The sequence below is a fragment of the Dipodomys merriami genome, unplaced genomic scaffold (assembly GCF_024711535.1).
Source record: "Dipodomys merriami isolate MVZ:Mamm:240054 unplaced genomic scaffold, mDipMer1.0.p SCAF_112, whole genome shotgun sequence".
In the NCBI taxonomy this organism is placed as follows: domain Eukaryota; kingdom Metazoa; phylum Chordata; class Mammalia; order Rodentia; family Heteromyidae; genus Dipodomys; species Dipodomys merriami.
This window is the reverse complement of record NW_027202405.1, coordinates 2,901,083-2,926,017: the sequence shown is the minus strand read 5'-3', so window position 1 is coordinate 2,926,017 and position 24,935 is coordinate 2,901,083. Positions and strand designations below refer to the sequence as shown.

The 24,935-nt window shown below is 35.1% G+C and overlaps 1 protein-coding gene across 2 annotated transcripts in view; it reads left to right on the top strand.

Moving 5' to 3' along the window:
- Positions 1-24,935, top strand: part of Tbc1d32 (TBC1 domain family member 32) — a 137,312-nt gene that overhangs the window by 30,368 nt on the left and 82,009 nt on the right. Inside the window, exons 10-17 of one of the 2 annotated variants that reach the window (XM_070015344.1) lie at positions 148-207; positions 5,165-5,255; positions 6,624-6,686; positions 9,872-9,964; positions 14,700-14,842; positions 16,660-16,787; positions 22,900-23,101; positions 24,101-24,183. In XM_070015344.1, coding sequence (XP_069871445.1) covers positions 148-207; positions 5,165-5,255; positions 6,624-6,686; positions 9,872-9,964; positions 14,700-14,842; positions 16,660-16,787; positions 22,900-23,101; positions 24,101-24,183 — 863 coding nt within the window. Of the gene's footprint in view, positions 1-147; positions 208-5,164; positions 5,256-6,545; positions 6,687-9,871; positions 9,965-14,699; positions 14,843-16,659; positions 16,788-22,899; positions 23,102-24,100; positions 24,184-24,935 lie in introns of both variants that reach the window. The other variant, XM_070015343.1, reaches the window with a different exon arrangement.

The following is a 24,935-nucleotide window of genomic DNA, read 5'->3' as shown; positions in this document are numbered from 1 at the left end:
TTCAATGTGCATAGAAAAACCTGCAAGCAGTTGGTTATAATCATTTAAATTTATGTTTTTTGTGTTTATGATGTGATTGGAATGATGCAGAAAAGATTTTTAAGTGGCATAGTTTGAACATTAAATACTATTTATCTTTAATTTTAGCACGCATATTATAGCAGAACTACAGTACTAAGACTTCTTGAAAAGAAATATAAATCCCTGGTAAGTCTCTCTATCAGTTTTTATGTTAAGACATAATATCATAAAAAGATATATGGTGTATATTAAATATGCGAAGTTGAATGGTGATAGTTAGTATTGCATAATGAAGCAATTCACTTTTATGTGACCTTAAACTGCCACCCTATGAAACATCAAGTAGATAAACATAGAGACTTAAAGATAGGATTACAATTAGAAAATATGTAAGTACATTGGTATGAATAACAAACTAGCTTGAGAGAAGCTTTGTTTATTTATTTATTTTTATTTTGTTTTTGTGCTGGTCCTGGGTCTTGAATTGAGGGCCTGAGTCCCTCAGCTTTATTGCTCCAGGCTAGTACTCTACCATTTAAGTCACAGAAAGAAGCTGTATTTTTAAGTGTTAAGATATAACTGATTCACAAGAGGCAATCATAAGGGAATTGCTTCTATAAAATATACTCATGCTTGTGAGTGGACGTGTCATGAAAAAACACAGTTATAAATACTTCGGTACCTGATATGATTGGTTTGAGTTATATCAAACATAGACTAATATTGTAAAATAAGTTACCAAATTATCTACATTAGTAGAACAATGCATAAGAACATCAAAATTGAAAAGAACATGGCATGACTAATAGTAATAAAAACTCAAAAATGTGAAGTATATTAAGAACTTACGCTAATTAGCTTTGGTCAATAAATATAATTTATATATTTAGAGATGAAACTTGATTTTAGAAGTTAGATGAAATAAAGGTTCTGCAACTTGGAGTATTTGGATGCGCAGAGTAGAGGCTGAACTGAAAGAAAGGATCGAGAGCACTGAGCAGCCCGAGAAGAGAGGGATATTGACAAGTGAGATAGGAATTACCTGGAGAAGTTACAGGTACTAGAAAAGTTGAATAAAAATTGCATTGAAATGAAGTTTTGCCACATTTTACCTCTGGTTTCCATTGAAATGAAAATCTTTTGTCATATGAACATAGACTGATTTTGTTAGGACAGACAAAGAAATAAAACAAAGAACAAGATGATTTTTCCCCTGTGTTTTAGGTGCAGATAGAAATTTCTATTATAAAAACCTCAGTGGAAGTATTTAAAATCTTTCTAACAGATTAATGGTAACTTTTCTAATAAAAAACAGATTTTATTCTTACCAGAAATTTTGTTTGTTTGCAGGTAGAATTACTTCATTATAAGTTATTTACAATTTTTTACCACCTTGGTCATATATTATATTTCATGTATGTCATGGGTCACGCTTGAGTCTTTGTCTTCAACTTCAACTTGTAAAAAGTTCTCTTGATAAGATATCAAAAAGGTTATTAATGCTATACTTAGTTTCTTAAAGTAAACTTGGCTCTGCTTTTGTAAAGATAATAGAAGAAAATGGATGAAAGATCTATTTCCATTTAAGTCTTTTGAGTCTCTCATACTAAAAGTCAAATTGTGCACTTGTGGTGGAAATATTGGTCTATTCCATAGATTTTTCTTTTTGTTCTATAAGAGATTCGATGGTTCTAAAAAGAGTAGCCCTTCAGTCTGTTAAATGTGATGACCTGCTAGAGTGTGTTCTCTGGCTTCTCATTAGTGTTTTCTGATGTTTTCTTCAGTGATAGAATGTCTGCACTGGCCAGGGATGGAAGTCCTAGTCACACAGGATTGACCAGAGCTTGAAATATGTGTGATTAATATAACAGAAAAACTGAATTCCATCTTTTATTTAGTATAAATTAAATTTAGAATGTCATGTGGGTTAGTAGCTCTTGCATAACTTTAAATCTGTTTATGACATTTTCAATAGATTGTATAAAAGCCTCATATAACTTCATGTTGTTAGTATTTTATTTTTAAATAGAATTAAGAGATTTTGTTTTCATAGCATTGCAAAGTAAAGGACTAGTTAAAAACACTTTAAATATTAAATGTTAATATTTTACTTTTGTTTTGAACAATTTGAATCATTGTCCTATAATACCTAAAAGGAATAGCTCTGAAATGGCTTTTAATGGTGCTGTTTTTCTTTCTCTGAAAGTCATTTTTAAAAAGTGACTCAACATTTAGGTTAAATATTCACTTGATTTTTTTCCTACCCTACACCCTATTGGATTTATCTTTTCTCCTGAATTTAACTTTTCTTAAAGTTAACAGCTAAATGAAGTAGATGATAGATATCTGATAACATAGTGCATTGTGTATTGAATACAGTTCTAATTTTTATTGCATAATTTTGTCTATCTACCTGAGGAGTGAGACAATCTTTTATTATACCCAGAAATCCACTTTCTAGTGCTTAGATTCACCTCCTGTATAGGCCTGCTTTCTGCTCCTGCGGTTTAGTGAGATGTCCTGAAATGTGATCATTTTCTGTCATGAGGTTATTCTTTTCCCACGGTTATTACTATTTCTTACAAAAGAGTAGAATATTTAGAAAGCTAGAGGAAATGGTAGAAGGAGTACAAGGGATTTAAGTAGATGGTAGAGATAAATGCAAGGAAATTTATGAAAGTTTGATTGCAGCTGATTATATAATATACCTGATTGCAGGTATATTATTTTGGAGACAGTTTTATGTTAGTTACTCTTAGTTCTAAAATATGCCTTTATTTTTTTTACTACTACTACTATTATTTACTATCATTATTACTATTATTTTACTATGTGCTTTAGCTTTACCATTTTTTGTGTCAAAAGTACCCCCAAATAGTATTGTTACTTGGATTGGGAATACCATGGAGGAGAAGTGTTAAGGCAAGAGGAGGCTGTGCAGTGATTGAAGCAAATAGTGATGATTGCAGTGTGAATTAAAGGTGTGGCAGTGGAACTGGGATATGCGGATGGACTCAGGAATACCATATTTAGACAATAGGATTTAGATATCTTGTCCTTTGAATGGGGGTGGTTGACGTCTGACTATTGGAGTGATTAATGTCATTACTTAAGTATTCAGTAGGAGGAAAACTTGCTAGGGAAGATGACAGCTTGAGTGAAATGCATTCCACAGGGAAAAGAGAGACTCAGTGCCTAGTCTTTCTTACTGGGAGTGATCGGTAGAAGCATTCTCTACTTAGTATATACCAGGATCTCAGACTCGTAAAGGACATAAACTACATTATTTGTACAAACTTGTTCAGCAAAAGCCCTCTCAGCGCTTCTTGGAATGATGGAAGTTCTCCTGAAATCCAGGTTCCCAGTGCTTTAATGTCTGACTTTAAAAACATCTGTTTGTAAAGACGGGAGTTCTGCTGTATTAATTCTTTTCTGCAGGCAACGGAAACCCTAACAATGAAGTGGGTAGGGAAATCCATTGATGCCTTGATACTTCATTTGTGAAACTTACCTCTGTCCAAGGAACCTGCACTTTCTAGATCTAGAACTTAATCATTCACCACTTGGGTCCGAGCTGTTGTTTCCTCTTTTCAACTCTTCTTTCTCTCCTGTGTAGTCAGGGCTACTCTCTGGAACACTTAAGCCTGGCCATATCCATATAAAAAGTTCCATACTGGCCTGATACTCTAGACCAGTGGTTACTCTGTTTTTATTTTCTTCCTGTCTAACTTTCCTGAAAAATGAAAATTATACTATATATAATTATACTTTGAAAATTATATTTTTATTTGTTCTTATGCCTTTATTATAATCAGGAATCCTGAAACTCACCTGAAACTGATCTTTTTGATATGACCAACAATCTTTTTATTACCAATTCTAACATTTATCTGTGGCAATCTCATTAGTGACTTTTGTTTGGAAAGTAGAGATAAAGGAGTGTCTGTAAGAAGTAGGTAGATGCTGTGGAAAAGGGAGCATGGGAGAAGAGAGAATGGAAACTCCTAGGAGAATCATTACATGCAGTTAGGATTGCAGTTCACTTTTTATTGTGACTCTGGTTTTGAATTTTGAAATATCTGTTTGTATCTGTTTTTCTGCAAAAGTTCTGGTATTTGAAATGGAAATGGAGGCTTCATCTGATTGATCTTTTGCTAGTTGGGTGGGAAGAAAAGGCTCCTACGCTAGTGAACTGGATAAAAGAGTATTTAAGTCATGGCTATGGAGCTTTTTCATTTCTCATTAACATGTGAAGTATGTATTTATTTCTGTCAATAGACAGAATGTATGTGTTGGTTCCCAAATATTTTCCTGGTGTTTTAAAAAGTAATTCCATAGTTGAAGTGTAACTGAGAAACTGAGCTTCAGGGACTAGAAAGGTAACATTCTAAGTATTTTCTTAAAATTTTTCCTCCAGCATTTTATAGCTTTCTTTTCTTTTTTTCTTTTCTTTTTTCTCTTTGGCAGTCCTAGGGCTTGAACTCAGGGCCAGAGTACTGTCCCTGAGCTTCTTTTTGCTCATGGCTAGCACTCTACCATAGCACCACTTTTGGCTTTTTTTGTTTATGTGATGCTGAGAAATTGATCCTAGGGCTTTGTGCATGCTAGGCAGGCACCCTGTCACTAAGCCACATTTCCAGTCTCAACATTTTTCTTTAAAACTAAATTTCAGGCTGTGCGTTGGTGGTTCATGCCTGTTACTAGCAGCTCAGGAGGCTGAGATCTCAGGATCACAATTTGAAGCCAGATGGGAAAGAAAGTCTGTGAGACTCTTATCTCCAATTAACTACCAAAAAAGCTGGAAGTGGAGCTATAGCTCAAGTGGTAGAGTGCCAGCCTTGAATAAAACTACTCATGGAGGGGGGGGGGCAGGGAGGATGGGAAGGGATGGGAAGGGGAAACAAAGGAGGAGGCTACAATGCTTGATATCTTGCCCATGTAATTGTAACCCCTCTGTACAGTATTTTCACAATAAAAAATACAACAACAAAAAACTACTCATGGGCAATGCCTAAGCCCTGAGTTCAAGCCCTAGGACCAGCAACAAGAAATAAAAATAAAAAATAACAAAAATTTAAAAAATCCATCTTAGGTCTTTAGGCTGAAAACTTCCAAAATTAATAAGTTGTTATTATTTCATCAGATAACTACAGCAGTTCAGCAGTGTGTCAAGTACTTGGAATTGTGTGAGGCCATGAAAACTGATGTGACTGTGGGACATTCAAAGTATTGTGGCAAGTATTATTTTTTTTATTGAAGTATAAAGTTAGCTGAGTGATGCCTTCATTTTTAGTAACTGTTAGAGGCATTCTGTTAGTTCAATTTTGTCAATGAAATAAAATGAACACCTACAAGTTTAAAAGCTGCACTGTAATTATGACTTTTTATAACATATCTTTGAATTAATTTGTCATTATGCTGATTCTTTTTCTATATGCAGTTCTTCAATTCTCGAATCTGTTGGATCTGTAATAGATATAGTGTTTTCTTTTCCCCCTACCGATGTATTCCTCATTTAATCAGGTACCTTATTGGGAGAAGGTACATAACATATAGTTTTTGTTATTGGCTACTCCAGCCTGCCCTCTGAGTTCTCACTTTCAGCTATGTTCTATGTGAGATGTTTCATAGTCTGACTCTCATGTCTCTCTCTCTCTCTCTCTCTCTCTTTTTTGTTACTGACTAGACTGGATCTTCTCTTAGATTCTTTTGCATACTAGTTTCTATTTTGTATTGTTATTCCTACTTGTATTCTTCCATCTATAATTACCTATGATACTATTCTAGTGATACATTTTTTCTTTTCATTTTTTTTTGTCTTGAGATGGGGTTTTATTATACAGTGCTTATTGTCATTGAACCCCAGTCATCTTGCTTCAGTTTTTCAAGTGTTGGATTGCAGGCATGTACCACCACACTTGGCTAGATATATTACTTGTTATAAAAGAATAAACTTCATTTTAAACTGTGTATGATTTTTATACTTATTCTTGAAAGAAACTCTCATATCTTTTTTAGCTGTTCTATTTTTCTACAAATTGGGAAGTTATTTTGAGAGTACAGTGATAACTTATATTATCTTCTCTCTTAGTAAATTCTTTAACTGAAACCATAAGACTAGTCATAGACCAAAAAGATTTCAGATTTCAGAGTTTTTTGGATATTGGAATATTTGAATAAGACTACTTGTGTTAACTTTAATGGATAAAATTAAGCAGCAATATTTTCTATTAATGTCTTCTCTCCCTTAACTTGCTTTTTGAATCCTTTTTTGGTGACAGTTTTGGAGGTATTTTAGAATGGACATTGGATGTATGTTATACTTTTATGAGTGTAGCCAATTTCGTAATGACTGCCTTTCCTCAGATTTAGAGTAAAAGATCTTAGGAAATAGTAAATAATTAAAAAATTACACCAACCATGTTTGATGTAATTCTGAATATCAAAAATATTTGATATTCTGAAAATATATTGTAGAATATAACAACATCAAAATACATGTTATTGTTTTCTTCTCTTTTAAGGGAACAAACAGAAAACTTTCTACTATTCAGGGCAAGAATTACAGTATATATATTTCATTCACTCACTGTGCCTTTTAGGAAGATTGCTGATATATACACAAGGCAGAAAATTATTTCCCATAAAGCTAAAGAATAGAAAAGGTAAGTGCATTTAGAAGACAATAGGTTAAGAATAGGTTAAGATATAGTAAGAATTGTATGGTTATAAGTATATATAAAATAATATATATAAAATATATATTATATACTTTATTCAGACTTGAAGATTTAATATGGTCTCTTTTAGAACATTTGACTACTTGTTGGTCTCATGCACCTTTAAATATTTATTTCTTTATTTATTAAATTTATTTTATTTTTTTGCTGGTTATGGAGCCTGAACTCTGGGCCTGGATGCTGTTCCTCAGCTCTTCAGTTCAAGGCTAGTGCTCTACCACTTGAGCCACAGTGCCACTTCCAGCTTTTTCTGCTTATGTGGTGCTGAGGAATTGAACCCAGGGCCTCAGGCATGTAAGGCAAGCACTCTACCATGGAGCCACCTTCCCAGCCCCTAAATATTTTTTCTTTTGGTTTTCAGTATGTATTTACTTTAGCCTGTGTAAGTTTTTCTATTTCCCCAGCTTTTAATGATTGTTTTGTTTATTTCTGCCTTTCAAAATCCTAGACCTTATTTATGTACTGGTTCAGTTTTGCATATAAACTAGAAGACCTTTTAAAAAATTATTATTTTTACTATTAAATTTTTATACAAAGGGATATAATTCCATAAGTTAAGTTATGAGTATAATGCTTCTTAGACAATGTCACTGCTCTCTTTATTTTAGAAGACCTCTTAAGTTCTGGCTGGTCTACAAATCATCTTTTGTCTTTTGGGCAAACCACTGGCCCTCTGACGTTCCAGTTTTTTAATTTGTAAAAATGGAATAATGATCTGACTGTTATGGGTCTCAGAATGTTTATGATCAAGTTTAGTTTTGAGAACACAACAGTTGAAACATCATCCTATTATTTTTCCTAATCCTATTTATTTTTTTCCATTCAAACTATAGCACATTGATGTTATCCTTAGCACATTGATTATTTAATTAATTCTCTAAAAATACTAGCTCTACTAAGAATGTAGTATTGATTAGGGTTCAGCAAACTTTTCCTGTAAAATGCCAAATAGTAAATATTTTAGACTTGTGGTGTTATATACCCCTTTTCTATTGTGTGTGGGTATGTGTATGTAGTGTGTGTGCATGCCTCTGTACAAAAGGAATAAACATTGCTGGCTTGAGGCTGCTGTATTTAGAATTGCTCCCTTTCAAGGTTGGCTTTTGGCTGACATCTGGAAACCTACAATCTTATTAGTTCCTCCATTGATAATGATACTTAAGGTATTTGTGCACTGATCATTGTGCTTGAATTGTTTATGCAAACAATGCGATTCACTCTGACCACTTCCTTCTCTCTTCTTTGTAGTTTAGAATTTGGAAATATAGTAGGCAGAGAGTCTTCCTTGCTTAGCCACCTGTAAAGAACTTGGATGCTTCGACTTGGAATAAAGTTTTTTAGTAGGCAACATCTCACATGTGATATCACAGCTTATTGCTGGAAGAATTAATCAGGACAAGGCTAGGAAAAGTTTGTTCTTAGCTTGTGATTATTTTATTCTGTATATTTTTTTCCCTTTGGTTTTATTTTGCATCCTTTTATTGAAAGAGGGCATAGCATGAGTACAACTCTGTGTTGAATCTTGTGAATCTTCCTAATAAATTGCTGAATCTCAGCATACTTTGAGGACCCTGACACATTAAAAAAAATGTGAAATCTATTCTTAGCTTGTGAACCTTATGAAATCATATCATAAGTGCTAAAATTTGGTGGCCCTCCTTTTGTAAAGAATATTCATTTTGAATACTGGTTTGGTTAGTTCTTTTTGCTTATTTTTATTCTAACTCTTTCTATTTATTTTCCTAACTGTGAACTCCTTGAGAAAAGGCTGTCTATGTAAGTCTCTTATAGTCCTCATGTTTGTGTTGTGTAGTTTTAGGAAACAAAGGCATATCTGGGTACTTACTAGAGGACTGACTTTCACCTAAAGAACTGCTATTGTATAGGATATTGATGCACTTTTTAGAAGTAGAAAGGCTTCTGATAAGTTTACAGATTATTATCTATAGGTTAGCATTTTATATTAACATTGACTATATATTTTGGCCTACCAAATATACCAGGTTATCTCAAAACTGTATTTGAAGAATTTATTCTACTGTAATAGCATAGGCCCGTATTTATCTTTAAATACCACCTATCCTTTTTCTATAATCTTATTTAAAATTGGTTGACATTAATTATAATGGGGAGGGATTTTTCGTTACATTTCTTCACATGTTTATAATGTATTCTAATCAGTCTCATTCCTCTATCACTCTCCTTCCCCAAACAATTTTTCTTATTTTATTTTATTTTATTTATTTATTTATTTTTTTGTCATAGTCGTAGGGCTTGAACTCTGGGCCTGGGCGCTGTCCCTCAGCTCTTCAGCTCAAGGCGAGCACTCTACCACTTGAGCTACAGCGCCACTTCCTCCCCAAACAATTTTTCTATTTTCATAGTTGCAAACTATCCATTTGGACCTTGATGAAGCTTCTTTAGTAAGATTTGGTAAACTATAGCCACAGGCCAAATCTGTTCTGCCATCTGGTTTGTGTACTTGTGAGTCAAGAATAATTTCTGTGTTTTTAAATTGTTGAAAAAAATCAGTCATTTCATGACATGTGAAAGATGCACAAATATTAAATTTCACTGTCATAGAGTTTTACTAGTAAAACTTTTAAATAGCCATAGTCATTTACTTGCTACTTAGTATTATATCAGCAGACTTGAGTATTTGTGGTGAAATGGTTTGGCCATAAAGTCTAAAATATTGACTGTTTTGTCTTTGACAGAAAATGTTTGCTGACTTCTTTTTTCTATAAAACCATATGAAAGTTAGCTGGGCTAATAGGTTAGGTTGAAGTTTAGTACACATAATTAAAGTCATCTCAGAGTCACGGTGAGATTTGTCCATCTTTCTATTATGTTTCTGTTAAGCGGTTGATCCAAAGCAGATTCAAATGTGTATTTTCACCTACTAGCTATTATATTTGCTCTGCTGTCTTTTATTGTACTCTGTCTAATTGGTTCTGGAGTCATCTGTCTTACATTGTAGCTTTCTGCCAATTTAGGTTTTCATAGAAATTGTGATATAATCATCCATGTAGATAGGATACAACTAAACTTTTTAGATTGTAAGTATATGTGAGAAATAATTATTTTTTTTCCATTTTTTCTTTGTAAAGATTCACTATCCCTCACAGATCTGTTGGTTCTCTTTACCCAACTAATTTATTATTCACCGAGTTGTTCAAAGATGACATCAGCTGCACACTCAGGTAATTCTGCTTTTATTTTAAATAGAGAAAGAGAAATCATCTAAAATATTTAAGTATGCTATTTTCTAGGTGTTTTGAATGTCTGACATAGTTTGGTAAATAGGTTTTATTAAGATAGAGAATTATTGGTAAGAAATTACATTGGTTCTGAGGTAAGTCATTTAAGTTTAATTTTGTTCATTAATGTTTTAAGATATTTCTAATCTAATATTTTTATTTTGAATCAGTCTTGCTGAGAATTTTAATGTTATTCCTTATTAAAATCAAGAGAGTCTCAAGAAATAACAAGAAAAATTTGAATGATAGATACTAGAGTGTTCTCTTTTAATATTTCTGTCCTTTATACTTGCCAGGATTTAAAAAAAAATCAGCTTGCTTGTTTCAACTCACATTCAAAACCTCAATCCTTTTCAGAGTCTTCTTTTATTGAGAGGTACAGAAAATAAAGGAACCTTTATCTTTTTTGTTCTTTTCAGTCTTATGCATGTTGACTAGAATATAAACATTTTAAATTACTGATATGTAAAAGGTGACTTCTTTTTCCTTTGAATACCAGTACATTTTAAAAGTAAAACACTTAATGTGAGATCATGTCAATAAAGTAGATCATATTGTCTAAAACACTTAATGTGAGATCACGTCAATAAAGTAGATCATATTGTCTAAAACACTTAATGTGAGATCACGTCAATAAATAGATCAGATTGTCTAAAATTTGGTAAGTGCCTTGGAAGTACTGGTACAAGTCCTGAGGAAAACTTGTGATTCAAAGAAAAATCCGGAGCCAGGCACCCATAACTCATGCCTGTAATCCTAGCCAGAAGACTGAGATGTGGATCATGTTTTGAAGCATCCCAGGTAGGAAAGTCCATAGGACTCTTATCTCCAATAAACTACTCACAGAATTCTGGAAATGGTGTTGTGGCTCAAGTAGTACAGCACTAGCCTTGAACACAAAGAGGCTCAGAGACAGTGCCCAGGCCCAGAGTTCAAGCCCCAGAGACTGATCACAAACAAGGCCATACTAAAGCTACCAACACAACTATGTTGTTTTTTTTTAAATTTAATTTTATTTTATTAGTGAACATACTGTACAGAGGGGTTACAATTACATGGGAAGGATAATGCGTACATTTCTTACCAAGCATTGCAGCCTCCTCCGTTGGTTTACCCTTCACATCCCTTCCCAGCCTCCCCCTTCCCCCCTAATCCCAATCCTTCTCCTCCCCCCCCCCCCCCCCCCGCACCGATGTTGTAAAGCTCGTTTTGGACATGACAACTTGTACTTCTCATTGTTGCAACAGGTCCACCTGTATCCTTAAACAACTGGTTTTTCCCCATCTCCTCCACAAGTTATACTGACATCAAATATAGTGCAAGCAGGGGTTATACTGTGGGGGAGGGATATACAAAGCAACAAAGAGATAATCTTATAAATGCGTTAGAAACACATGCATGAAAGAAAAAAACATTAAAATACACATCTAAGGGTTCATTTTCCTGACATCACATTATCTGACCTTTTCCGCTTGACTCATACATCTACTAGATATTGCAAATAAGGGAAACCATGGGACCTATGTTTCTTTGGGCCTGGCTTACTTCACTTAATATAATTTTTTCCAAGTTTTTCCATTTCCTAACAAATGGGGCAATGTCATTCTTTCTGATGGAGGCATAGAATTCCATTGTGTATATATACCACATTTTCTTGATCCATTCATCTACTGAGGGGCATCTGGGTTGGTTCCATATCTTAGCTATGGTAAATAATGCTGCAATAAACATTGTTCCAACACAACTATGTTTATCGCAGCATTATTCACCATAGCTAAGTTATGGAACCAACCCAGATGTCCCTCAGTAGATGAATGGATTAAGAAAATGTAGTATACATATACAATGGAATTCTATGCTTCCATCAAAAAGAATGACATCGTCCCATTTGTTAGGAAATGGAAAGACTGGGAAAAAATTGTATTAAGTGAAGTAAGCCAGGCCCAAAGAAATATAGGTCCTGTGGTTTCCCTTATTTGCAATAATAAGTATATGTCTAGGATAATCTTCTCAGATGAGCAGAAAAGCTCATATACGATGATACTAAGGAAAACTAACCCCAAGATATGGACACAAGAGGTTTTTACTTTGTTGCTGTTGTTTTTAATGTACTATGTGAATTTTTTTTGTTCTTTTGTATGTTCTTCCCCCTATGGTATATTCCCTGTTGTCACTGTATTTGATTCCGGTGTCCTTCATCTTGTATATACATTTATCTAATTTGGGGAGGAGAAGGGGAACAACAAAATGCTGAAACAAGACACAGAATGACCCATTGCAACCATGATACTCACAAAACACTATGTGGGAAACGAACTTTACAACTTCTGGGTGGGGGAAGGGATGGGATAGTAGGAGAAAAACAAAGGAGGGGGTAACAATGTTCAACAAGAAATGTACTCATTACCTTACTCATGTAACTGTAACCCTTCTGCACAGCATTTTTATAATAAAATAAAATTTAAAAAAAGAAAGAAAAGTAAAGTAAAAATCTGTTTTGGGCTACATGAGTGCTACAATAGATGCCCAGTTAGTAGGATTTATATATGCAGCCCATTGATTTTAATGGTGATTCTCAGGCTCTGTCTGCCTTAAACCATTCACATGTGAGTTTCTATCCTCAATCCCCAGCTACATCCATCTTTAGCAGCCCACTTTGATAAAATCCCTTGTTAACATTTTTGGTAATTATCTACTGGACTGTTTGTGTATTACTTGCTTCTCTGACTAGAGTATTTAGTACAGTGTATGTGGCAGGTTGTCAGTTATAGGCGGTTGGAAGAATTAGTGAATAGCTAAATGCTTACTCATTGATAGTATCACTTGTTTCAAGTTTCTCATCTGGATTGGTTGGAAAAAAAAGATTGAATCCCTTTCCGTTTTCTTCTTCTCAGGTTGACCCTGAAATCTAAACCCAACACTACCAAAAAAGAGAAAAAAAGTTCAGATTTATTTCAGTGACTATTTTTATGAAATCAGAGATAAGCTAATTGAGATGTTAAGTTTCAGGACATAATTTTTTTTTAAATTTAATTTAATTTTATATGTGAACATACTGTACAGAGGAGTTACAATTACATGGGAAGGATAATGCGTACATTTCTTACCAAGCATTGCAGCCTCCTTTGTTTACCCTTCACATCCCTTCCCAGCCTTCCCCCTCCCCCCCAATCCCAATCCTTCTCCTTCCCTCCCCTTCCCCCCCCCCCCCCCCCGCACCGACGTTGTAAAGCTCGTTTTGGACATGACAACTTGTACTTCTCATTGTTGCAACAGGTCCACCTGTATCCTTAAACAACTGGTTTTTCCCCATCTCCTCCACAAGTTATACTGACATCAAATATAGTGCAAGCAGGGGTTATACTGTGGGGGAGGGACATACAAAGCAACAAAGAGATAATCTTATAAATGCGTTAGAAATACATGCATGAAAGAAAAAAACATTAAAATACACATCTAAGGGTTCATTTTCCTGACATCACATTATCTGACCTTTTCCGCTTGACTCATACATCTACTAGATATTGCAAATAAGGGAAACCATGGGACCTATGTTTCTTTGGGCCTGGCTTACTTCACTTAATATAATTTTTTCCAAACCTTTCCATTTCCTAACAAATAGGGCAATGTCATTCTTTCTGATGGAGGCATAGAATTCCATTGTGTATATATACCACGTTTTCTTGATCCATTCATCTACTGAGGGGCATCTGGGTTGGTTCCATATCTTAGCTATGGTAAATAATGCTGCAATAAACATAGTTGTGCTGGTAGCTTTAGTGTGGTCTTGTTTGTAAACATTTGGGTAAATGCCCAAAAGTGGGATTGCTGGGTCATAGGGGAGTTCTATGTGAAGTCTTTTGAGGAACCTCCATACTGCTTTCCAAAGTGGTTGAACAAATTCACATTCCCACCAACAATGAAGTAAGGTTCCTTTCTGTCCACATCCCCTCCAGCATCTGTTGTTGTTAGAGTTCTTGATTTTTGCTGTTCTAACTGGAGTGAGGTGATACCTCAATGTTGTTTTGATTTGCATTTCTTTTATGGCTAGGGATGTTGAACATTTCGTCATGTGTCTATTGGCCATCCTTCTTTCTTCTTCAGAGAAGTTTCTCTTTAAGTCTTTCTCCCACTTATTTATTGGGCAGTTGTTTCTTTGAGGATTTGTTTTTGGGGGATTTAATTTTTTGAGTTCCAAGTATATTTTAGATATGAGACCCTTGTCCGTTGTATGGCTAGTAAAGATCTTCTCCCAATCCGTGGGCTTTCTATTGATCTTGCTAGCTATGTCATTTGCCCTGCAGAAGCTCTGCAACTTTATCAAGACGTAATTTTTGTGGTGTGTTGTTATATGATTTTGAATTATTAGATTATCTTGGATGTTGAATTTTTAGAACATACTAACACATAATTAAAAGCAATAAGTAGTATTTATTTATTTATTTACCAGTCCTGGGGATTGAACTCAGGGCCTGGGCACCGTCCCTGAGCTTCTTTTGCTCAAGGCTAGTACTCTACCACTTGAGCCACAGTGCTACTTCTGGCTTTTTTAATTTATATGGTACTGAGGAATCAAACTCAGGGCTTCATGTATGCTAGGCAAGCACTCTACCACTAAGTCATATTCCCAACCCCATAATACTACATTTTTAATTTTTCCAATAATTTTCTTTGTCAGAAAGGTATTCCCCTGCAAGCATGGTGACTGAAGTTCTACAGATACTCTGTGACCAAAAAGAATGTGCAGTTGAATGCTTGTATAACACCACGGTGATAGACACACTTCTCCAGCCTATCCACAACTTGATGAAGGGAATTGAGGTTGGTATTGTTTACTCAGAATTCCAGTATTTTCACTGGATAATTGTGACTATTGGGTAGCATTCTACTTTTGACATATTTGAAATATTTAAACACATATTTTCAAATATGAATGCATTGTTTGCTGATACACATTTTTTACTTGTTAAATCATAGTTTATGCGATTGCAATTAGTTTACTTATTAATTATGACAAGGTAGGAGGCTATATATATCACATCGTAATTATTTTCTAATCCGACATGGACCTCTTGATGCAAAGGACTTAGAAAAATTGCACTAGAAAGCCATTTGTCTTAGAAATGTAATGAATCTTGTGAATATCTTTCTTTTTGATGACAATTTTATAGGCTGTGGAAATACTATTATTTTCCTAAAGTGTTATCTCAGAAAGAAAGCTTGTGTATAATCCCATTTTTGACACATATGCATGTCTGTTACAGTTAATGTAGTGTTAATCCCTTACTTTATGTAGTTTAATCACTACTGAGGCTAAAAAAAAAGTGACTTGCTCAAGGCTGGACATTTAACCTTAACTGCATCAAAAGGCTGAGAGGTTGAGCCCTTTTGTATCTGTTTTGTGCAGTCTTCAGTGTTCATGTCCCTTATTTGCCCATACCTTGGTGGGCTGTCACACACTTTCTCCCTTGACAACTAAGGTATTTTACTCCATGTCCCCATTGTGTTTATTTTTGCACTTGTACTTATATTGCAGTACTTATATTCTTAAGGCCATGACTAGTCCTATGACCACAGTAGACCTTTGCTATCCTGTTTAATACTAAGAATATCACCGCTTGAGCCGCTTCTAACTATATCATTGTTCTATGCTGGAGCCTCTTGAATAGGAGAACGAGACTTGGAGGTCAATAGTATTTAAAATGAGGATCACAAAGTTCTAAAACTAGTGTAAGTTTCTATATGTTAGAGACTATACAGTATTTTCATGTATGTGTATATGTATAAATATCTATTTATATGGAAATACATAAAGGAAATACCTAGGTAGACAAGTTTTTATATAAAGAGTATTTTATATGAAAATATGCAACTGCTGAATATAATTTGGTAGCTAATTCTACATATTATAAAGAGAATATACCTGACATCCCTTGTTAAGTTACTCTATCAGATTTGTGAATATATTTGTTGCAATATATATATATATATATACTTTATATATATATACTTTATATATATATATGTGTACTTTAAATTTTATTATAGAACAATGATGTAGGTAGATATGGCATCTGTGTTAAGAACTAGCACACTCTGAAAAAACAGGCATTAGTGTAAATGGGCTCCAGTGTTGACATCATTCTCCAGTTTATGATATTTATTTTGTGCTGTTTTGCTATATGATAGCAAGGACATTTTACTATTTCTTTTTATAGTGAAGAAATAAGTTGGTGTGGTCTATTTTCTCACTGATAGAGAGTTTTGGCTAGGAGACAAATTGGTGGTATTCAGGTGCTCAGTGGGTGAGGAGTCCTGGACAGACGGAAAATACATGGAGCTACTACATTTGCTAAGCAGAATTGTATACACAGCAATGTAATAGAAGAGCCATTTTCAAGAACTAGTTTAGATGAAAACCTGAATTTTTTACCTCATCAGCTGTGCTGGTAAAATAATATATCTAATGACACATTGAATTCCATCATATTATTTCACAGCCAAGCAAAGCAAATCATTAAAGTGAATGTTTGGGGGGGGGGTTGTTTTGGTTGTGGTAATGTAACTTTTATTGGACTACATACTACCTTGGTATGTTATAAAATCACATGATTTGTTGTTATCTTTTTAATGCATAGGGTGCTCCAAATTGCTCTGAAGCAGCTTTAATTCACATTGCTGATATCTTGGCAAGAGTTGCTTCTGCAGAAGAAGGACTTATTTTACTTCTTTATGGAGAAAATGTGCATTCTTCTAAAGAAGAAAGGTATTTACCTACATTGTAAATCTGGGTAATCATATCAAATATAGTTAGGTTCCCTGACCAGCCACAAATAACATGCTAAATAATTTTAATATAATATTTTGAAATAAGACTAAGATGGTTAACTCCATATGGGATGCCTTCCACTATCTGTCTTTTTTTTTTGGTCTTCTCCTTGAGACACTGTCTTGCAAACTTCCAAAGCTGCACATTATTGATTTAAAGCAAACAAACAAAAAAAGGTACTCAAAGAAAAGCTAGCTATTTTAACTGTTTTCACTTCTTCCTTCTCTGCCATAACTCCTTCCTTAGCCAGTGGTAACCAATGGTAACCTTTTGGTGTCCAAAGTTCTAGACTTTTTAAATGTGCACACATACATGCACATTTTTACCTACTCTATCTAAAATGGTAGCATTTTAGATATATTCTGCAATTTGAGTTTTTATGTTATCATTGACATTCTTCTAGGTGAGTACAGAATGGAGCATTATTTCAAATAATTGTATTATCCTGTTTGTCTTATTTTACCATAACTTTCACAAATATTTTCCTTGGTAATGGGTATCAGATTTTATGTAGAATTTTGCCTCTGAAAATAACTTTGCAGCAAATGTTCATTTTCTTTTTTAGCCTGTTGAAGTGATAGATTACTTTAAGTTTTTGAATGTTAAAGTAGACTTACCTGCTTATGATAAATCCTATTTGGTAGTGATGAATAATTCCTGGTACACATTGTTTGGAGTTCTTGAAGATTTCTGACACATGGATGAACGATAGCTGTCTCTGGAAGATTTCTGACACATGGATGAATGATAGCTGTCTCTACTATCTGTCTCTACTTTCATTGTCACGTTTTGATATTGTAAGTTAGGAACCACTCATTCTTTTTCTGTTCTCTGGAAGGGATTGTAAAGAACTGATTAAGTTTTTTCTTTGTATCTTTTCAAGCTGACTGATGAACAAATGTGAGCCTTGTGCCTTATATTTTTATTAAGGACTCAGTTTGCTTAAAAGATACAGGCTTATTCAGAATGCTTCTTTCTTCTGGTGTGAGTTTTAGCAGATTGTGTTTGGTGAGGAAGTAGCTCAGTTATAAACACCTCCAGTTTGTGGGCACACAGTTGTAAATACCGCATACTATTTTTTGTCTGTAGGACCAGTAGTGATGGCCCTCTTTTATTTTGATATGAATGGTTTCTTGTATTGACCAGGGGCTTATCAACTTTACACTCCTTTCAAAAAGTGAATCTTTGGGTCATTAATATTCTCTTGAGCTCCCTACTAGAACAGGGCTACTCAGGAAGTATATCTCCAACCTTACTTAGCACACAAACACCATTACAGCCTTTGCCAAAGGGGCCTAGATATTCTTTTTAAAGGTGTCAGCAGACTTTGACTTAATCTAGGTGATGCTGTTTTTGCAGGAATGGAGATTCCAAGAGTTGAGTCAAGATGAGGGGTTCTATCCAGATTTCCAGAGGAGGCCTGGGAGGCCACACAATGTCCTATGAGAGAGTGATGTGTGAAGCTGTGAGTGAAGCCTGAGCTGCATTGGAAACACCAGGAGATTAGCAATGTCAGGACTGCAGAATGTCTGCTGAGGAAAGCCACAGGCAACAAGTGGAGCCAGCCCAAGAGAGAAGCAAAGTGTGCAAAGTATAAAGGATATAGAGACAGGGCTGCCTAAGCTCTTTGGAGCTCAGATTATGACAGCATATGCTCCCAATTCTAGAAATGGAGCTACAGTATGTAATGTGTTCTCTGTTGTGTTTGGGTCCTGCTTTAGACATATTCCTCCACTCATTCTTTTTGGCATGACAGTGTTTACTCTCAGTGTATTTTTGGAAGTATGTATAATTTAAAAAGGCTCAGGGCTATGAGTTTTCCTTGAGTCTCAGGAGAGAGATTTTGAATTTGGGCTTTCAAACATTGGTGGAACTGTTATAACTATAGGGCTCACAGAAATGGACTGAATATATTTTATATTATAAGATGGGCATATGCTTTTTCAGTCAGGGGAAAATGTTCTCATTTGGCTATGATGTGTTCCTCTGAAAACACTCATCTGTTCAGGAGTTGGTCCTTATCTGGTATTGCTATTTGGGAGGCTCTGGAAATATCATGTTCTGGCACCCGAGAGAGGAAGTAGTTCAGTGAGATAAGTTCCTGACACCCTGTGTCTGTCTGTCTGCCTGTCTGTCACTGCCATGTACTCTATAATGATATTCTATTCAAACCCTAAGATCAAATGACTGCTGACCAAACCCTCTGAAATTATGAGTTAAAATCAATCTCTCTTTCTCAGGTATTTTGGCCACAGTATGAAAGGATTCTAACTCATTGTACAAAGCTACCGTTGAATTGATGCCACATGTGAATAGACATAATAAAAGAGAAAATGACAGGCCAATTTGTTTGATGAATAGACCAAAAAATCCTCAATAACATTCTTGGATACTGAATTCAATAACATATTAAAAATATCATATACTATAATGAGGTGGCTTCATTCTAGGCATGTAATAATGATTCAACATATAGAAATCAATAAGTGTAATACAGCACATAATAGAATCAAGGCCAAAAAACCCCCCACATGATCATCTAAATAGATGTAGAAAAATTTTCTGACAAAATTTTAACATTCATTCATGATAAAGCCCTGAAGAAGCTGGGACATACCTTAACACAATAAAGGCTATCTATGCATTATATTGCATGAGGGAAAACCTGGGAACATTTTCTCTAAAATTAGGATTGAGAGAAGGCTGTCTAACAGTTCTCTACTCCTAATAAACATAGTATTGAATTCTTATTCAGAAACAAAGACCAGAAAAAGAAATAAAAATAGGAAAGGAGGTTAAATTATTCCTCTTCAAATATGGTATGTATACTTGAAGACCCTTTTCCATTAAACTCTTAGAAGAAATCACAGAAGGTGGAAATATTCCTGATGTTTTTGGATGGGAGGCACAACCTTATGAAAATGTATATATTACCAAAAGTGATCTACAGCTACAGTGAAACCCCTATTAACATTTTAATGACATTCTTCATAGAAATAGGAAGAATAATTCTCAAAGAACACAAAAGACCCCAAATATCCAAAACAAAGGAGTAATGCTGGAGGTTTCACAATACCTGATTTCAAATTACATTACAGAGTCATGGTAGTAAAACAGCAATGTACTGGCACAAAGTAGACATGTCTACCCAATGAAATAGAAGACCCAGAAATAAGACCCGCATGGTTATAGCCATCTATTTCTGGACAAGATCCCCAAAACAGTGGAGAAAAGGTGGTTTTGTGAAAATGGTACTGGGAAAATTGGATGTCCACATTTAGAAGACTGAACCTAGATCCTTATCTCTCACATGAAGACATGAAAATTTGAAATGACTACAGGAAACCACTTCAGACAGAGACAAACATTTCTGAATTTGACTCCAATAACTCAGGAAATACAATCAGGAATTGACAAAAGCTTTCAGGACAGCCTGGGAACCAAATGCCAGGGTAAAGAGACGGCCTACTGAATGGGAGAAGCATTTTCCCTGGTATTCATCCAAAAATCTTGAATATACAAAGGCTTCCAAACATGAGACACTAAAGGTGCAAATAATCTAATTAATAAATGTACAAATGAACTGAACAGACAATTCCCAGGAAAACTACAAATGGCAATAAATATAAGAAAAAAATGCTTAACATTGTTATCCAAAAAAGAAATGCAGATCAAAACTACCTTGATGGACTGAAGGTGTGGCATAGTTGGCAGAGCACTAGCTGTGAACAGACTATGTTGAGATTCCATTTGACGCCAGTTGGAATGGCTGTTTAGAGCAAATAATCAAGAAATGATAGCAAATAGGAAAATACACAGTTGTTGCGAATGTAAATTAGTCTGGTTATTGAAATCAGTATAGGGATTTCTCAAAAAAAGAAGTATAACTACCCTATAATCCTGCTATACTTGTTCTGGGCATAATTCCAGAAAGAATTAAAGTCTTTATATAATAGAGATATCAACACCCCCTGTTTATTGAAATAATGCTGACAATAGCCAAGCTATGGAATTAGCTTAGATGCCTATCAACAGATAAATGGTTAAAAAATGCACTGTGTGTGTGTGTGTGTGTGTGTGTGTGTGTGTGTGTGTGTGTGTGTGTGTGTGTGTGTGTGTGTGTGTGTGTGTGTGTGTGTGTGGTATGCATCTATAGAGAAGAATAGAGTCATGTTTTCAGGAAAATGGATGGATCTGGAGGTTGGAGGTTGTCATGTTAAGTCAAATAATCTAAACTCAGACAAATATCCCATGTTTTCTATTAATATGTAGATTCTAGATTTTAAAAATATTTGAAATAAAAGAACTATTTTGCAATAGAAAGAGACTAGAAGAAAGGGGAACAGGTGTAGTAAGTGGTGATATTTCAAAGGTGAACATGATCAAAGTACATTATACATTATATGAAATATAATAAACCCTTTTATTTTGTATTATTATATACTAATATAAAAAGGGGAATGTTTTTTTCCTGAACCTTCCTTGTGCAGTTAAAAGTATATGTTCTGGTTATTCTATTAGCAAGAGACCGAAATAATCTCAAATATCTGGTAGTAAGCCTGATTCATTAAATTATATTCACACAATTGAACATTGAGCATCTGTGCATCTGTAAAAAAGAAATTAGCTATGTTTTATTTATTTATTTATTTATTTTTGTCGGTCATGGGGCTTGAACTCTGGGCCTGGGCACTGTCGCTGCATTCTTCAGCTCAAGGTGAGCGCTCTACCGCTTGAGCCACAGCGCCACTTGGGTTTTCTAGTGGTTTATTGGAGATAGGAGTTTCACGGACTTTCCTGCCCGGGCTGGCTTTGAACCGTGATCCTCAGATCTCAGCCTCCTGAGTAGCTAGGATTACAGGCGTGAGCCACCGGCTCACGGCAAGAATTAGCTATATTTTTATGAAATGCTGTATTCTTATCTCCAGTATATAGTAAGTAAAAAGAGAAATCTGAGAAAAATGCTTCTAGAATGCTAGTATGTTTATATTCTTTGAGGAAATTATGACTGGATAATCTGAAAACATGAAAATAATTTTAGGGGAAAGAAGAGAAAAATGGAGCTGGGTGTCGGTGGCTCACACCAGTAATCCTAGTTACTGAGGAGGCTGAGATCTGAGGATGTCATGGTTCAAAGCTAGCTCAGGCAGGAAAGTCTGGGAGACTCTTATCTCCATAAACCACTCAGAAAACCAGAAGTGCTGCTCTGGCTCAAGTGGTGAAGTGCTTGCCTTGAGCTGAAGAGCTGAGGGACAGCATATTATGCCCAGGCCCAGAGTTCAAGCCCCACAACTGACCCCCCCCCCAAAAAAAGAAAACAATGGGAGAAACATGTATGGAGGGAGAAAAGATACTATATAGTGACTATGTTAGATATGATATAGGAATCACATAGCTGTTTTGTGTACTAATTGCCCAGCTGCAAAATTAAAAAGGTAACATCAAAATGAGTGAAATTATCAATCACATTTGTAGCATTTATGTGGAGAGAACATTTTTTCCAATATACATGTATATTTGTGAAACATTCAAACAGTACTTGCATGAACTTTAACATGGACAAACTATTTTTAATATAGTCAGGAGAAATTTGATTTGGGCTGACTAGTGGGATATGAGGAATTGTGAGCATTTTTACCCATTGTTCTTATGACTTAACCTATTACTCCAAGTAAAAGTGTTTGAGCCTTTGACATACAGGTATGAGAAGTGTACAGTAATGCTTATAATGGAGACTTTAAGACTGTTTTCCCTGAAAAGTTGAGAATGTCCAGACTTGACTACCTGGCATCTGTCACCTTGTAAGTGCATGTAGCTTTCCTGCTTCTTTCCTGTGTGGATTTTCTTTTCCCAATTCTACTGAAACTTTTCTCATCCCTACACATGACATGCTGTGCAAAGCTTCTTAGGGCAATTAAAAGTGAACTAATTAATGAACAGTTGTGATGGGGCTAACTTTTTGAGTAGTGCTTTATGAAGTCTACGTGAGTGCTATTACTCAGAGCACATCACTGTATATCACTATCACATTTCTGATGTCATCTTTTAGTTCTACAGGTGCTCATATAATCGCCCAGTTTTCGAAGAAGCTTCTTGATGAAGATATTTCCATCTTTTCTGGTTCCGAAATGTTACCTGTGGTTAAAGGAGCTTTTATTTCCGTGTGTCGGCAAATATATGGTACATGTGAAGGTTTGCAGGTGTTACTTCCTTACAGTTTGCATGAATCTATTGCAAAGGCATGGAAGAAGGTATGTATTTCCAAATTCCTTTTTCCCTCTTGCAGATGTCTATTTGAATTACAGGTTTCATTATAATAGCATAGTGTGAATGATTATCATACTGCGCAAATATCACTTGTTAAGCATCACTACTTGGGACATTCTGCCACTAAATTTGACATGGGAGGTCTGCAGTAACTCCTTTTAGTGAAACAAGATTCTAAGTTTTTCTCAGAGTTCCACAAAGTCTTTTCTTCTGGTAGGAGAAGCATTGCCTTCTCTTTGCAAAGACTAATTTAGATCAAAACCTATTTCTGAGCAATGTGTAGAGGAAAGTGGGTTTTGTTATGGATAACTAACAACATAAAGTAATAATAGCCATTTATAAGATGCATACCATTTCATGTGGCCCACTTATGAAATATTTTTGTGACATTTAAAAAGCATGTAATCTAATGTTTGTTTGTTTCATAGTGACAGGTTCTTACTAGGTAGACCAGGCTGGCCTGGGAACTTGCCGTATAGATCAGGCTGGTCTAGAACTTGTTACCCTCCTGCTTTAGCATCCCAAATGTTGGGTTTACAAATATGCACCACTCCACCTGATCCAAATTATTTATTTATTTAAAAAATTCTATTGTGCCGGGTGCTGGTGGCTCACGCCTGCTATCCTAGCTACTCAGGAGGCTGAGATCTGAGGATTGCAGTTCAAAGCCAGCTCAGGCAGGAAAGTCTGTGAGAAAACCAGAAGTAGCACTGTGGCTCAAGTGGTAGAGCGCTTGCCTTGAGCTGAAGAGCTGAGGGACAGCGCCCAGGCCTAGAGTTCAAGCTCCATGACCGACAAAAAAAAAAAAAGTAAAAAAAAAATATATATATATATATTGTAAAAGTGATGTACAAAAAGAACCTAAATAACCTAATTAGTTTAACCACATTAAGGATCGTGGTCCCAGAATGCAGAATCAAAGATCTCATAAGTAGTGCTATCATTTGAAAAAGTAAAGTAAATCAATCTGTTGTAATTTTTAGACAAGTTTGCTATCAGAGAGGATTCCTACTCCTGTGGAAGGTTCTGATTCTATTCGTTCAGTAAGTCAGGAATCTCAAAACATGTAAGTACAATTGTCAGTCATCTATTTATTATCTTGGCTGAGATAATTTTAAAATTAGTGAAATGTAAGAGAATCCTGTGGAAAAATTGCAAAAATGTATACATACCTGCTCAAGGAAAATTATGTGACATTTGTAACCTTTAAAAAGTACTCAGTATTTTTATTTCATCTTCTGTTTACACATTGGGTTGGGAAACTTGACATATTTTAGAGTTTCCAGGAAATTTGAGGAATTAGCAAATACTAAAGTTGGAAAGTTAATTGGAGTGTTCAAATGCCAGTGAAATCCTTACATACTTAAATTATAACTTATTTCTAAGTGTGGTAAGAGTTCAGCTTAATTAGGTTTTGGCATTTGAAAAGGATTTAAATCAGCATTTATATAACATTTTAATTTGTGTATTTTTTTTTTTTTACAAATATCAAGAGGATATGAAGTCAGACTTTTAAACAGGTCTGGTGACATGTTCTCAGATTTTCTTTCAGTTTTATAATTAAAAGTTTTGCAAAGTCTAAAAAGGTAATAATTAGGTAGAACTTTAAGGACTGTTCTTAATTTAAATAAATGGTGAAGTTGATTTTTTTTTTTTTTTTTTGTCGGTCGTGGGGCTTGAACTCTGGGCCTGGGCGCTGTCCCTCAGCTCTTCAGCTCAAGGCGAGTGCTCTACCACTTGAGCCACAGAGCCACTTCCGGTTTTCTGGTGGTTTATTGGAGATAGGAGTCTCATGGTCTTTCTTGCCCGGGCTGGCTT